The sequence below is a fragment of the Plectropomus leopardus genome, chromosome 21 (genome assembly GCF_026936395.1).
Source record: "Plectropomus leopardus strain MGB_pleo_1.0 chromosome 21, ASM2693639v1, whole genome shotgun sequence".
Classification (NCBI taxonomy): Eukaryota; Metazoa; Chordata; class Actinopteri; order Perciformes; family Serranidae; genus Plectropomus; species Plectropomus leopardus.
Genome location: NC_142196.1, coordinates 59,584 through 76,736, shown reverse-complemented (window position 1 = coordinate 76,736; position 17,153 = coordinate 59,584). Strand labels below are relative to the sequence as shown.

Below are 17,153 nucleotides of genomic sequence, written 5' to 3'. Positions count from 1 at the left end.
TATTGATTTAAACAGAAATATTTACGTATGCTAGTCAAAGACTTGCATATAATTGTAGCTATAAAATTATCTTTCATCCTAATTTGCAACTTCCTAGAACATACAAAGGGAAGGTCTGCTATTGATACGTTATCTAGTCCTATACTTTCCAGATCTTTAAAGGAAACCTGACTATCTTTTACCCAGTCTGTGACAAATCTCAATTGTGAAGCCCAATTATAATAAATCAGATTGGGTAAAGCTAAGCCACCATTTTTTATGGGAGACTGAAGCTTTTGCAGCTTTAACCTAGGACGCTTATTTTTCCAAACAAATCTACGAATTGCACCATGTATTGATTTAAACAATTTTAACGGAATATAGGTAGGTAGCATCTGGATTGGATACAATAATCGTGGCAAAACATTCATTTTAATAATTGCAATTCAGCCTAGTAAGGACACTGGTAAGTTCACCCATCTTTCAAGGTCGGATTTGATTTTAGTAACTACAGGTAAAAAATTTAATTTAGTTATATCAAAGAGATTGGGCGGAAAAAAAATCCCAAGATATTTAAATCCGTTATGGGTCACCTTAAAAGGCAAATATTCTGAATCACTGCAGGTCTTCCCAAGAGGTAAGGCCAGGGACTTATAGTTTATTTTATATCCAGAAAAAGTGCTAAATTGATCTATAATCTTAATTAAAGCTGATATAGATTTAGATGATTCCTTCATAAATAAAAGTACATCATCAGCATATAATGAAATTGTATGTGTTCTGATATTAGTTTGAATACCCATCACCTGATCACTTACTCTTACAGTCTCAGCTAAAGGCTCTATAATCAGAGCAAAAAGTAAGGGAGACAGTGGACAGCCTTGTTTTGTGCCTCTCTCTAAGGAAAACATCTGGGAGGACAAACCATTAACAGATACAGCAGCTTGTGGCGATGCATAGAGCAATTTGACCCAATCAATAAAAATACTACTAAAAGAAAATTCATTGAGTGTTCTAAATAAATAATTCCATTCTACTCGATCATAAGCTTTTTCAGCATCTAGTGTAACTCTAACTGCATTGTTCATATTAAGTCTTGAATACTGCATAATGCCCAATAATCGTCTGATATTTGTATGTGAGTGACGATTTCTAACAAAACCAGTTTGGTCTGTGTCCACTAATTTGGGCAGTGCTAAGTTAAGTCTTGTTGCCAAAATATTGGCCAATATTTTAGAGTCTATATTTTGAATTGATAAAGGTCTATATGAAGAAGGGTTATCCGGGTCTTTCTGTTCTTTCGGTATTACCTTAATAGTGGCAAAATGCATTGTCTTAGGTAGTTTCCTAACCTGAAAGGAATACTGAAACATATTTGTTAAAACAGGAACAAAAATAGATTTAAAGGTCTTATATACTTCAGAAGGGAAGCCATCTGGGCCACAAGCTTTTCCATTTTTTAAATTAATAATATTTTTTTCAACCTCTTCAGATGTAATTTCAGCATCAAGCATCTTCCTATCAACATTGCTAACTTTAGGTAACTTAAGTTTTTGAAAGAAAGTATTCATCCCCTCCTCTTCTCCTGAATTTTCTGATTTATATAATGTGCAGAAAAAGTCTTTGAGCACATTTGAAATCTCAGAGGATGTATATACTAATTTACCATTTTTATCCTTCAATTTTGTAATTATATTACTAGGTTTTTTGTTATTAATTAGATTAGCTAAATAATGTCCTGGTTTATTTCCATATTCATACCTCTTATGCTTCTGTAAAAATAAGGCTCTTTCTGACTTTTGAGATTGCAATGTATTAAATGCAGATCGATAAATTAATACTTTGTCCCAGCTTTCCTTAGACAGTGTCAGCTTATGCTCCAATTCTGCATCCTGTAGCTTTATTTCTAATCTCCTCTGTTCTTCCACAACTTTCTTCTTTCTGGCAGAGCAGTATGATATCATCAGGCCCCTCAAATAGGCTTTTGTTGTCTCCCATAGATTTGATGGATCTGTTTCCCCATTATCATTCACTTCTAAAAATTCCAAAAGTTTCCTTTTTGTCATAGAGCAAAATTCAGGGTCCGACAATATTGACCTATTGCACTGCCAGGATTGTCGATATTTATGTGATTTACTTATAGAGATCTCTATTATAATTGGGGCATGATCCGATATATGAATGCTCCCAATACTGCTACTAAGTACAAGCTCTGTAGATACTTTAGATACCAAGAAGAAATCTATTCTAGTATATGTTTTATGTGGATTAGAGAAAAAAGTATAATCTTTATCAAAAGGGTGCATTAACCTCCATATATCTACAACATCTACCTCATCCAGCATTTGCTGTGAAGCTCGTCTAGGATTCCTTTTCGTTGTGTTCAAGCTTGGGTTCCTATCTAATATATTGTCCATTACACAGTTCCAATCACCACCCACAATCATAATTGGACATCTATATTTAAGCAATAAATCAGTCATAGTAGTAAAGATGGATACATTTATATCAGGAGCAGCATACACATTAAGGATAGTAATTTTTTCACCATACAAGAAACCATAAATCAACACATAGCAACCACTTAAATCAGTCTCAAAGTGATCAATAATGAGTGGTAGTTTTTTATGGATTAATATAGACACTCCTCTACTTTTACTATTGAAAGAAGAAAAATACATTTGTCCTACCCAGTCTTTCTTAAGTTTTTTTTATGTTCTTCATCAGTTAGGTGGGTCTCTTGTAATATTACAATAGAAACATTTTCTTTCCTGAAAGAGGATAATAGCCTACTTCGCTTAACTGGATTTTTACAGCCCTTGATATTAAGGGAGCAAATTTTAATTGAGGATTGAGGCATTATCATGGCAACCAGAGTGTGGAATATTCCTCAGTCCACACTGAATGAAAAAAGAACAAAAACACAAGAAGCACAAAAAACTAACAAACACACAAGAAACAAAAATTGACCATATATCAATCTCATACTGATATAAGCCATCATCTTACCCTATCTAGACTGGGTATGTCTGCCCTTCAAGTATCATCTAGGTTCCACTACATTTAGCACTCATATTTATTAACCAAACAAAATGGAGGAGAGAGAATAAAATACAAAAAAAAACCCAAAAAAAAACACAGAGAGCACAACTGAAAGAGGAAGAAAAGCAGATAGTTCTACTTTCCCCTAGCTATATTCACAAATTATGGACTCCTGGTGCCAGGAGTCTATCAGCTTTGTAGCCTAATGAAGGAGATTCTTCACTGTTCGCTTCCAGTTCATTGAGAAAATCCTGAGCCTCAGCGGGAGATTTGAAACTCTTTTTGGAGCCCCTATGCTTAACAAAAAGCGTAGCAGGATAGTGCATTTCATACCTTATGCCAGCGGCCTGCAGTCTCTGTTTCACTGGAGCGAAGAGTTTACGTTTCTTCTGAACGGCTGCGCTGAAGTCAGAATAAATAGAAACCCTTTTGCCCTTGAAAAAGAGTTCTCCTCGTTCCCGGGCACAGTGCATCACTTTTATTTTCTGTTGATAATTCCCAAACCTCACGATGATGGGTCTTATCCTCGATGGGTCCCGTGTAGAGATGCGGTGCGCCCTTTCAATTTGCAGTGGGGATTCCCCCTGTATATCCCGGCCCAGGATCTCCGGCAAAAGGCGACGAATAAACGCCACAGTGTTCTTCTCTTCTTCACCCTCCATCACGCCATAAATCAGCAGATTGGACTGTCGACTTTTATTTTCCAGATAGTCCACCTTCATTTCCAACATCTCCACTGTTTTAAGCAGCCCCATGATCTTCTTATCAGCGTCTACCACATTATCCTACGTCGCACTCACTCTGATTTGAACTTCAGCAATTTGTTCATTTAGTGCGTGCATTGAGGAGCGTATTTGAGCCATTTGTTCGTCAATATTCGTCAATCTGAGCAAGAGTTCATTTTTACTTCCATTCACTGCTTCCCATAAAGTTTGTAGAGTAATATTACCCTCAGCCATTATTCCGCGAGGCAGTCAGCAGGTGCAATCACTCAGTAAGATTGACGTAGATTTTTCAGGTCGCTGTATCAGGCTCAAAAGTAAGTTTCTAGTAATATTGTGACATCAACAGAAAGTCCACTGGCAAAGTCACATTTAAATTTGAACTTGATGCGTTCAGCATATAGTACTACCAATGTAGAAGTTAAATTGGCAGACTGACCCTGCGCTGTCTGCTCGTGCACGTCCGACCCGTCGGTCGCCATTTTGCTTGCGTCTGTGATTCTAATCTCTGCACCAGAATTAAGAAAGTGAATTGTCTCAAGCCCTGAATTGAAATTTTTAAGAATTGTTTTTTCTTCATTACTCCAGGCAAAAGGAAACGGGGGACAGGACAATATCATAGTCCTGCAGGAGATACAGGCGGCGGACGTACAACAGCAGGAACTAAACTGGGTGCAGCAAGAGCACCAATTCCAGATGGTCCTTACTGATGCCATCCAGGCGAGGGATCAGGAGGCAGCCCTCAGGAGGGAGGAAATCCAGCAACCGCCACATTCAACCAGGCGTTCCTGGGAACATTGGACCAGCATTTTCAGGTGTGCTGACATGACCCGGTTCCTCCACCCCTGGACTGACCCCAATTCCTCCACCCCTGGATTGACCCCACACTGCATGAAAAGCCAGATTTTCGGGCCCATAAATGCCCACGAATGTCTGCGAATGCGAATGGGGGGGGGGGCAACCCGCTACACAGCGGTGAGGGCTCTAATTAGCAAATGGATGACACTCGCATCTGACCTGGCTGGTCCCCCATAGACAACCACTGGATGAAACCAGTAACAGTAAACTCCTCACTTATTGGTCACCTTTGGGATATATGTATGGTGGTTTGCCCGCCCCCTTATATATTACTATAATAATAAGAATTATTATTTTTATTACTATTATTTTATTAATAGCAGTAGCGGTAGTATTAGTATATTATCGTTATTATTTATTTCTTTATTATTATTATTGTTATACAGTTACTGAAGACTACACCTGTCACAATATCAGTTGAGAAAAAAAACACATTTGCCAGGAACATATTGAAAATAGTAAAGCTTTATCTTAAAAAACAACAACAACAACAAAAACAACAAAAAGTAACACAGCAGAGCTGTTCTTATTACATGAGATTATAAAATATTAGGCTATCTTCTTCTATCTGCTGCTTCAGGGTTGTACATAGTCAGTGCCGATCTGTCTGAGGGTGGCCCAACACGCAACACCAAACACCCATTTTTCTTTGGTCAAGACAGCTCTCCTCACTTCCAGCAGCTGAAAACACAAGAAGTATAATAAGTACTGCTCGTGGGTGTGAACACAACACGGATGTTATGGCTGATAGACATTTCTGATCCTATTCAGCACAGTGCATTCAGCTTTTTTCTTTAAATCTTACCCTTGCATTGCCTGTCGTTTCCCTCAGTTTTGGAGAGGTTGCACAGTTTCCCATAAAACACAAAAAAACAACATCAAAGTCACTATGGTGAAAAAATATATCCAGGCTTGAGCAGCAGGCTTGTCAATGTGGCACATTACACATTTATATTCTTGAATTTTAACATTTAATTTACTCAGAGTCACTCACCTAATATCTCCTCACTGGTCGTTGTCCTGCCTGTCCTCCTCCCGCTGCAACGCCTCTTCAACCAGAGCTGCCAACTCACACGCAATAAGGGTGAGACACACATGTCCACCCCCTTTCACATGCTCTCATGCCACACCCCCTATTTCTCACTCCATCAAATACAAAACAAGAAAAAAACTTGTAGGAACTCGTGAAGAGGGCCGGTCAAGTCACCAGCAATATCGTTTGGACTTCTTTCAGAATTTTTCAGAATGAGAGTTCTTAAGGCAGATCTGCCTATCAAATCTACAACTAGTAGGGTTGGGATCCGAAGCTCGGTTCCAAATTAGAACCAAGTAGCCTACTTAATGCCAGGTATCGGTTCCTAAATGTGACATAAAAATTAATTAATGCAAACAAAGGCTATATATATATGCAAGGCTGTGGCTCGTTTGGCTACATTTCTGGACCGTTTCTCATCTGTCAGCAAGACCTGTTACTTCATACATCAACACCACAATGAGCTGGAGAGCCAGCGTGCATGACTAGCATGTCACAGCCGTATAGTCTATGGTCACAGCCATACTGCAAACCCTCCCAAATTCACGGGAGACTTCTGTTTCATGTCCTCCCAGCGTGACATTTCTCCTGTACTACTGCCGATTTAGAGCCCTGGGCCATACGCGTGGTCTCCATAGGGAACCAGGGGTCATGTCTGACCCAATAGGCTATAAGACAGAGGGAAATTTGACCGCTCCAAAAACTCACTTTTTGTCCTGTGTTTTACTGAACATCTGACATGCAGCAGCTGGTTAGAGAGTTAATACTAAAAAATGCACAGGAATAGTTTTGTTTTTATGAAACGTGCCTGAATACAGACTGTGCGCCGTGTGTGCGCATTTGGATACTAGAGCGACTCAGGCCGCACATTGCTGTCCGAACCAAAGTAACTGAGCCCAAGAAATTCATTTTACTATGTTCAACCACTGACAAAAACAGATGGCACTAATGAAAACAATATGCCTTACCCATTTTGCTGATTACACAGCTGATCGATAGATCGCAGCAGACTGACAGCCCAGCGCAGTAACAGAGAGACAGCAGAGTTTTTCCTCATAGCATCTGAACAGTTAGCAGGGAAAGTGACTTCTTCAGATTTCTACAGAAGACTTTGTTAAAGTGTCACTTTCAGTCAGACCTTAGATGGAATTCGTTATAAACATGACGACGCATCGCGTTTTCAAGCTGCGCTTTGTTGCTTCCGTTTTTATCAGGGGCAGATTTAGTGATTTGGCAGCCTGGTGCCCCAGTCTATCTGCCTTGCTTTGATTTTATCCGTTGTCTAACTGGAGTGGTGGTGGGCTGTAGAATACGTTATGCTGTTTTCACACACAACACACCTGGCTACCCCAGTGTAACATAAAGTAGGCCTACAGTTATTGCGTTTCGGTTAAGGCATAATTCACTTTTAGTTTAATAAGTGCAGTTTGACATTCACTAATTTCATAATGTTTTTATTGCACATCTGTGTCTTAATCATACGTTTTTATTTTTTGTTGTAACGGTAGAAAGAATAAAAACTTTTTTTTTTATCAAAACTTATTTTACACTAAATAAGCCAGGCTATGCCATGCTTTGTGTAAGGAAAAAAAAAAAAAACTGCATGACACATTCGCGCACGCAGCACAAAAAAACCCCTTCCAAATCTCATTCCAAACTTTTCTGAAAAGTTGGCAGCCCTGCTTCAACTGTTCACCTTCATTTTGCCATCTTGGTCTTACTTTATGCTGAGCTCTGTCTTGCTGCTCTGTTATTTTGGGTATGTTTCCACGTAAACAAACACACGTACTTCCTCTCGTTTTTCCTCCGCATGCGTTCAAATTGCCAAGAAAAAAACGCAAATTGCTGGATTAAATGACCAGCCACACATGGACATTAAATTTTTCATCCAATCAGGACACAAGAGGCAGGACAAAGCCTTCACAACCCTTGCCTTTTGGCTCAGACATGGATGTATTATAGTGAAATCTTGATTCAGCCATGGGGGCGGGGCCTCGTTCATTCCTATGAGAGCTGCTCAGTGGTGCATGAAGCAGAGAAAACACTTTTTCCAGGTTTAGAAAAGTGTAAAATACCTGGATCTACTGGCCCATAGAGCATGCGTAGATTAAGTTACCCGAGTTGTGTGCTCGAAGGGAACAGCGCTCGTTCGCAAGCATTCGTTCGCAAGCGCTCGTTCGCAAGCATTCCTCTTAGCTTATTAGCAACAGCAGCTAATCTGCAGTATAATGACAGTGGTGCTGTCGGTTTTAATATTTAGGTGATAATCAGATAATGGTATATTTATTTCTCTCTCTCTCTCTCTACACACACACACACACACACACACACACACAAATACATACAACTTATCAGGGAATCATATCGCAATCACGAGAAAAATTAACAGAATCAAAAAGGGTTGTGTTAACTCAAATATATTAAAAGGTGATGCCTTGTAATATTGCCCTGTGTATTAATACACAGCTCAACTTTAAGTAAATACTACGTTCAGTACCTTTTAGTAACTGTCACTTGTGCTCCGTGCTGCTCACTGATAACCGGTAGTTTGAATACAGACCGTAGGGTCTCTGATACAGACATGGTAAGGCGTCCATATTACAGGCTTTACAACCAACAGTGTATGGATGTGTTGTAAAATGGTAAAAATGATGCATTATGATTCAAAAATATCCATTACTATGGCCAGCACGGAGCCTGTGTTGTGCCAGGGACTCCAAGAGTTGCACACGTGTTTACATGGTAGAGTCCCATGGGTTCTGTCCGTGTTTATTTTATGTCTGGAGAAATACCGAATTCCAAATCTTGCTTCGGAAAATACCACATTTTATGTCTTTAGGACTTAATATTTTTAATAATGGCTTTAAAAAAATGCGTTCGTCAACATGTCTCAAAAAAAATTATCCAGTCTCCAGGAGGTCTCTTTCTCAATGTTAAGCAAATGGGGAAAAGTCTTTCTGGGCCAGTGTGCGTCACGTGATGCTGTAGTTCCACTTTTGGCCACTATGTAAATTTTTCTTTAAAAGGGTGGCACACATCCTGGGGGCTTGGGCTCAGAGGGCTGAAAAACTCTTGTTTCCCTGCCGAATCAATGTGCAGAAATTAATGATGTAACCATGCTCACTGCAGAGCCTCTGGATGTCTAAACCGGGGCATATGTGATATTCAGTGGAAAGCTTAGATTCTCCACTTTAGTGTAGGTAATTAACAGGTGCAGGAAATTTGTTATAAACACACACACACACACACACACACACACTGTTTTGGTGTATGTATTTGTACTTATATACCTAATTAGACTAAATTTACTGCTTTACTGTTTTGTGCATCTTTTTTGTATGAACACACACACACACACACACACACACATTTGAATTTGTATAGCTCACAGCATTGTCATTAACATGGGAAAACCTCACCCAGTCCTAGGGCTGGGGGGTTGACTCTCACCTTGATACTGCTGGTCCTGTCAGTCTCTGGCAGTTTCAGGCAGTTATTGGTGCTGACTGTGAATTCCTGTCAAGAGCTGCTAACTCGAACTTCCACTGCAATTTCATGCAGTGCCAATTCCTCCATCAAGTTGTATACGTATATGTATATAGTTTATTTTGCACATACATCTTGCACTGTTTGCTATGTTGCACTAATTTCTTTGTATGTTTATTTTGTTCTATTGAAGATGAAGTTGATAACTTTTGTCAACATAACTTTTCAAACTGACATATTATTCTGAGAGAACATGAGACAGATGATCTGTAAAAAAAAAAAAATCAGGTCCCTCTGGATGTTTCTGGTGCTGTTATTGCAATTTGTAGAAATCCACCACACCCAGCAGAGCTCAACCAATCAGAGCCAGGGGGAGGCTCTACACAGTGTCAATCACTGCCCTGCGAAGCAACCCTCCCTCGCGCATGCTCAGTCAAGCTCACTATCATCAGCTCGCGGTCTTGGGTGGAAAACTACAGATACAAAAACTACAGATACAAAAAACAAACAGATACAAAAAACAACCACCACCAATGAAAAAACAACCACCACCAATGAAAAAACATGCTTACTCCTCTGCTGACAGCAGCATACATGGCGAAGACACAGTCACAGAAGCAGACCAAAGACGAAAACCAAGCTTAAAGGAAAGAATTCAACCGAGCCAGAGATAAAACAAGGATGAACACTGGAGCTGCTTTTCTGGGGTGGCAACAGCTAACGGGAGCTGAAAGGACTCCAGACAGCGGTGAGTTAGCCTCATTTCTGTCTTACAGCTAAAGATGTTTTTAATGAATGCACTGTAACACTGTTGGCTGTATGTTGTGTTTCTATGATGTTGCTGTGGAGCTAACGTTGGCTTGTTTCCAATGCTAAGGCTGGTTAGCATTTATTTATTGTATTTATTGAGTGGCTGAAAATATATTTGTGAAGTTACCAAACAGTCTTGTCAGTTTGGGTTTATTACTGATATTTATGTAACCTCTCACATTATAGTATTGTCATCACCGCTGATCTACTGCATAGTTAAGTCAGTTTTAAGTCAGTTTTATTTATAGAGCCCATTATCACAAAACATGGTTTGCCTCAGAGGGCTTTACAGTGTACGACATCCCTCTGCCCTTAGACCCTCACATCACCCAAGGAAAAACTCCCCAAAAAGAACCCCTGTAACAGGGAAAAAAAAGAGGAAGAAACCTCAGGAAGAGCGGTAGAGGATAGTGAGGGATCCCTCTTCCAGGACGGACAGACGAGCAATAGATGTCGTAAATAGCAAATGAAATACAATCATGGCAAAAAAGGAAAGAGAAAGAGAGAGGGAGAGAGGTGTGTGTGTGTGTGTGGGGGCACAGCAATAATAGAAACAGATGCATGTCATATTACAATAATGGTAGGTGTGAAATTAGTAATTGCTCTCTATGATGATGTTGAGAGAGATGATAACAGTCTCATGCATATGTTGAAAGGGAGTTGTCCAAAGGCAAGATCACAGCATCGGCGCAACCTGGACCAGACCACAATCAGGGCGAGCGAGGGGCACAGTATCAGTACAGCCACAGCACGAGCACAACCAAAGGCAGGGTCGCAGCATCAGCACAGCTATCACCACTAGCAGGCACAGTTACGGCCAGGATCCAGGGAAACTAGGAAACAAGGGAGCAGGAACGCTCCCGAGAGGCAACAGGATTAGCATAGTGCAATTCAACAGACCCAGGCTCTGTAATCACAAGCCCCAGGTAGTGAGAGTACCACATGGCTATCACAGAGCTAAGCTAAGCTTGCAAATGGCAATGCAGTTAACAGACATGCATGATTTCTGATGACGGCATTGAGAGAAGGAAAAGGAGCTCAGTGTATCAGAGGAAGTCCCCCAGCAGGTTAACCTATGTCAGCCTAACTATGGGCTGGTCCAGGCAGCCTGAGCCAGCCCTAATTATAAGCTTTATCAAAGAGGAAGGTGTTAAGTCTACCCTTTAAAGTTGAAAAGGTGTCTGCCTCCCTAACCGAAAATGGAAGATGGTTCCATAGGAGAGGAGCATGGTAGCTGAAGGCTCTGGTTCCTAACCTACTTTTGGAAATTTTGGGAACCACAAGTTACCCTGCATTTACAGAGCACAGTGATCTTGAGGGTTGGTAAGGAACTATGAGCTGTGACAGATAGGATGGAGCCTGACCATTTAGAGCTTTGTAAGTAAGGAGGAGGATTTTAAATTCAATCCTGGATTTCACAGGGAGCCAGTGCAGAGAAGCTAAAACAGGAGAAATATGATCCCTTTTCTTGCTTCCCGTTAAAACACGAGCAGTAGCGTTCTGCACCAGTTGGAGAGACCTAAGAGATTTGTTGGGGCAACCAAATAATAGGGAGTTACAGTAATCCAGCCTAGAGGTGACAAATGCATGTACTAATTTTTCAGCATCTGTTTGGGACAGGATATGTCTAATTTTTGCGATATTACGCAAGTGAAAGAAAGCCGTCCTTGAAGTTTGTTTTATATGGGAGGCAAAGGATAAATCCTGGTCAAATAAAACTCAGAGGTTCCTTACAGTTGTGCTAGAGGCCAAGGTAATGCCATCTAGAGAAATTACATTGTTGGAAAAGGAGCTTCTTAGGTGTTTTGGGCCAAGAACAATAACTTCAGTTTTGTCTGAATTCAACATCAGGAAATTACGGCTCATCCAGGCTTTTACATCCTTAAGACATGTTTGAAGTCTAGATAGCTGATCAGTTTCATCTGGTTTCATAGATAGATATAATTGCGTATCATCAGCATAACAATGGAAATTTAAGGAATGTTTTCTAATTATGTTGCCTAGAGGAAGCATATTATTAGATATTAGAAATAAAGGGGAGATTAGATATCGGTCTATAGTTAGCTAAAATCTCAGGATCGAGAGTGGGCTTCTTTAGAAGAGGTTTAATGGCAGCTACTTTAAAAGACTGGGGTACATAACCTGTTAGCTCTCTGTTTACCATATTTTCTGCTATCAACACAAAGAGTGTTAAAAGCACATGCTTACGTTTTTTTTGTTTTGTCAAATAGAAACTGCTGTACATAAGTTTTCATAGCAAAACGATTTATCCTCCTGCTGATTATGTGTCTGTGAACTAAGCTTTACACAGATCATATCGGCTATATCGGATCGGCCGATATTTGGCATTTTTTGAAATGATCGGGATCGGGCGTCATGTCATAAATCACCGATCCGATCAATGACGTCATGATCGTGTTGAAATTTTTTTAATCTGTCTCATTTACTCCAAACTAGTTTCACAGCATCGACATGTTTATTTGTTTGTATCCGAGAGCTAATGATTCATGATTAAAAAAAACTTCATTTTCGTCTTCGTGCCTCTTCCTGGTTTGAGTACTGTCGCTATGTGACGGACAATAAAGTTTCTTTGAATCCTCACGACAGCAACATCCTTGTTTGTGGCACAAACAAAGATGTCGGAGGTGTGGAAGTTCTTCAAAGTGAGAGAAACAGACATAGCACAAGCTATCTGCAATATATGCAACGCTACAGTACCTCGCGGGGGAACATCGGCAAAAACTTTCAACACGACAAATTTAATCAGGCACTTGGAAAAGATACATCCGGAGGAGCATGTCGAGTTCAAGAAACACAGCGCGGAGAAAGAAAAAGAAAAGCAAACTCCGAAACGGATGCTAAAGCAAACAACTTTGGACACTGCTGCTCGTCCGTATAGTCGGGACAGTGAGAAGGCAAGGGGTGGCACAAGGAGGCTGATGGAGTTTATTGTGCTGTCTGACCTGCCATTTAATATTGTGGAGAACCCTGCATTTCAACGGCTGCTAACTTACTTTGATCCACGCTACCGCCTCCCAGGGCACACGTATTGCGGTGAGACAGGTCTGAGTGAGCTACACCGGGATGTCCATTCACGTGTAGAGAGCCTTCTGATGGAAGGCAATCCTTCTATCAGTTTCACTACAGACATTTGGTCCTCAGACGTCAGCCCAATGTCACTACTGAGTTTAACGGCCCAGTGGATTGATTCAAACTTTAAACTCCGAGCTGCGGTCCTACACGCACAGGAATTCCGCGAGTCACATTCTGCTGCAGCGTTGGTGACAAAATACGAGAACATGCTCCAGACGTGGCAGATTCCCAGAGAGAGAGTCCACGTCGTACTGCGGGATAATGCCGCAAACATGGCAAAAGCCATGCGTGAAGGAGGACTGCCGACTTTGCCATGCATGGCACACACACTTCAACTAGCGATCCACAACGGGTTATTGGCACAGCGCATGATAACGGACATCCTCGCGACGGGGAGACGCATCATCGGGCACTTTAAACGCTCTCCTCAAGCATACTGTGCATTTCATGATGTGCAACAACAGCTGGGCCAGAATATTAAAAAGTTCCAGCAAGACGTTACCACCCGGTGGAACAGCAGCTTTTATATGTTCCAAAGCCTGCTGGAGCAAAAACGCGCATTGGCTGCTTATGGAGCTGAGCATGAAGTTCCTGCTTCCTTCAATGCCAACCAGTGGGGTCTGATAGAACACATCATAACAATTCTGGAACCATTCGAGGAGCTCACAAGAGCAATAAGCTCATCCACTGCATCAGCTGCAGACGTGATTCCATCTGTGTTGGCTTTAAAACGGTTCCTGAGCAGAGATGCCCCATCAGATCGTGGTGTGGGGACTGCAAAAGCTGAGCTACTGAGAGCTGTAACCAGGAGATTCGATGGGATTGAAGATGAACCCCTCTACAGTTTGGCAACTCTATTAGACCCAAGGTGAGGAAAAAAACATTAAAAACTAAGATAATCTGCAAAATATAATTAAAATTAATATACAGTAATAAAATAATGTGATTTAGAATAGCCTTACACCCTGATTTAGAATATCAAATGTTCTGTTAATTGGATAAAATTTATTTCATCCAGCTTATATATTTGCTTTTACACAAATGCCTCAGTGTCAATTTAACTCAAGTGTACAAGTGAAATCAAACAGAGCATTTAGTTACAGTCAGTCTTATTCTAAATTGCTCTAAAAGAACAAATGCTAAGTTAAATTAATGCAATGTTTTATTATTTTGTTTTACTAAAGGTACAAGGATCGATGCTATTCTGCAGAGCTGAAGGCACACACACGGGAGCAGCTTTTAGAGCTGCTGGATGCACAGACAGTCCCTGATGAAGCACAAGGACCTGAAGCCAGCAGTGCAGATGAGCCAGCTGAGAAGATAGCACGACCCGGTTCCTTGTCATCGATGTTGGGTGAGATCATGCAAGAAAGGCCACAGCAAGCCACTACAGCAATGTCACAGCTGAATCTCTACCTGTCAGAGCCTGTCATCCTTCAGGATGCTGACCCCCTGGCTTACTGGAGAGCCAATCAGGATCGCTTTTCTGCCCTCACCACTGCTGCAAGAACTTACCTGTCTGCACCCTGCACTAGTGTGGACAGTGAGCGCCTATTCAGCACTGCATCCAACATCCTGGATGCTCAAAGAAGCAGGCTTTTAGCCAGGAAAGTTGAGATGCTCCTCTTTGTTAGAAAGAATCTGCCATTGATGTTTGAAAAGGCATAAGCATTTGGCCTAAGTAATATGGCAAGTTTACAATCACCCCATCCCATTTTGAATTTTATTTTACTTGTACTGTATAGAGCTACCTGGCTGCTATTTATTTTATTTATTGGAAATACAGGTGGCCTGGGTGCCATATTTTCTGTTGACCTGGGTGTCATTATTTATTTTTTAGTTAAAATGGTAGCCAGTAGCCAGTGTTCTGGTGCAGCATTACTGCCCTTAATTTTGTTAATCACTAAGTTGTGTATCAGTGTTCTGAGGCAGCATTACTAATACTGCCCTAGTGCCCTTTATTTGCACAAGTGTGACTGTTAATTAATGTTTTGAGGCAGCAATACTGTCTTTTATTTGCACAAGTGTGTAACTGTTAATTTCATGGATGCATATGAATGTTTTGAGGCAGCCTTCTATTTGTACTAGAGTTACAGTCTGTGACTGTTAATTTCATTGATATGCTGCTGTATGTTTGAGGCAGCATTACTGTCCTTAATTTGCAGTATTTACTTGTTACAGGAAAGTAATTAATTACAATAAAGTAATTTAATTACTATAAGTTGTGCTAATTATTTTTGTCTTGGGTTATATTTTTGATTGTCCAGACTGAACTTAACTGAACCTGTCAGCCCTTTAATGCCCTCCAGAGGTCATTGATGTTTAACCCTTGTATCTCAGTCAGACTGGGGCATGGCAAGATTGATACTCAGGAAACAGCACATAAGTATATAAGTACATAAACAAGTAATTTAAATATTGCTCCTCACGTGATCGGATCGGTGATCGGTTATCGGTTTATTTAAACTCACTGATCGGTGATCGGCGATCGGCCCAAAAATCGTGATCGTGTAAAGCCTACTGTGAACGCACAGGCTGCAGTTGTTGGACAATAATGTTGTGTCTGCCACGGCTGTGGTTGTGTTACCATCACTGTCACGTAATGAAATGGCAAAATACATCCGAAGATTAAAAAAACTGTCAGATCACACATCTAAATATTTCTGCTCTTTCCACAGAGAGACTAGACTTTGCATCAGGGATCAAATCCTCCAGCACCATTTTTAACTGATATCTTGTTTGAAAATATTATAGTTTGTTTTATATATATTTAACACACTTTGTTGCATGATTCACATATTTGTAAAAATTCTTACTTTGTATTTCATTTATTTTATTGCACATACTTTTGTTTTTGTTTTTTTTTTAATCTTTAATCTTTCATTTATTATTCTCTTTGCCCATGTATAGAATGGGAGCAAACTGTAACGTGTTAAAGAAAATTCCCCTGGGAATCAGTTAAGTATTTATGATTCTATTCCAACCAAAAGCTTGACATAAAGCCTGTATCCTACCCACTTACCTTGTATTTCAATCATCTACCAAATAAAACTAAAGAATATATGTAAAGTGTCGTTATTTATGTTTACATAAGCTTCTCAGGTACTGCCTGTAAATCTCAATGCAACAAATGCAGGTCTTCATTTTGTTTAAAACTGGTTCTCAAAGAATATAATGATAACAGAATATGGTGATGTCTTTGGCTTATGCAAGTATAAACAAGTCACTTTTTAAACAAATTTATTTTTTTTAAATAAATTATAATTGCAAGGTCTAATACATTGGCTCTGCTTCCTCTTTCTTTTGTTTCTATTACTGCTTTCTGGCCTTTATATTTAAGTCATAATTGCTGATCAGTGACCCTAGGATCTTCATTTAGTGCTTATCCTTTTCTGGAGCACAAGTTTCTTGTGTTTTAGTTGAATAAAATAATTTGGAGATATAGGAGCTGGCTGAAACAATCTATTTACAGTACAGTACCCAAAGTATTTACATTTTAGAAGTAGTAGTAGTATTGTCTGTGACGATCTGGGCATCGATAAAGAATTGACCAGATACATTAGGCTAGTATGGCCGCTTGTTAGGGGCCCACACTGCCATGTAACATGACAGGATTGTCTGCTGTCTTGTTTGATTTTGCTGTTTGTTTGATTTGGCGACAGTGGTAGGCTAGCTAGCTTGCTACAGCATATAGCATACTCACTGTGGATTTCAAGGGCTGTAACACTTTCTGTCCACCTCTGACACTGCAAGATCCCCAGTCTTTGTGAAATCTAACTCTGTGGCTAAAAGCTCTGACTCTCTGGCACATTGTCAGAATTCAGTCTTCTTAATGTATTTTCAAAGTATTCTAGTTTATGGTATGCATTAATCACTTATGATACAGAATATATTCTTATAAATGCATGGGAATCATTACACTTAACACCTACAATAATATATACCTCACTTTATGTAACACATACAATGGTAACTTATGATACGGCATGGATTGTTATATCACACCATTAGACCTCACTACAGTTTATTGTTGATGTGTGAATGAGTGATTATAGATATTTATAATGCATTATAAGCCCCAGCATTCATCATTCTAGTTGATAACAAGTCAAGAGTATCCATAAGACCCT

The 17,153-nt window shown here is 40.1% G+C and overlaps 2 protein-coding genes across 2 annotated transcripts in view; both read left to right on the top strand.

The window, feature by feature from the left end:
- The window catches only part of LOC148185965 (ferric reductase 1), a 64,658-nt gene that overhangs the window by 23,445 nt on the left and 24,060 nt on the right, over positions 1–17,153 (top strand). The gene's annotated exons all lie outside the window — the stretch shown is intronic.
- Positions 12,314–16,126, top strand: LOC121966430 (zinc finger BED domain-containing protein 4-like). Its single transcript, XM_042516523.2, has 2 exons — positions 12,314–13,891; positions 14,208–16,126. The coding sequence occupies exons 1-2, from the start codon at positions 12,567–12,569 to the stop codon at positions 14,689–14,691; spliced, it is 1,809 nt and encodes a 602-aa protein (XP_042372457.2). The 5' UTR covers positions 12,314–12,566; the 3' UTR covers positions 14,692–16,126.

Excerpts from the sequence above, each read along its gene's own strand:
- LOC121966430 (XM_042516523.2), top strand. The coding sequence starts at position 12,567 with ATGTCGGAGGTGTGGAAGTTCTTCAAAGTGAGAGAAACAGACATAGCA. Across the intron at positions 13,892-14,207 it reads GCAACTCTATTAGACCCAAG|GTACAAGGATCGATGCTATT; the intron begins GTGAGGAAAAAA and ends GTTTTACTAAAG.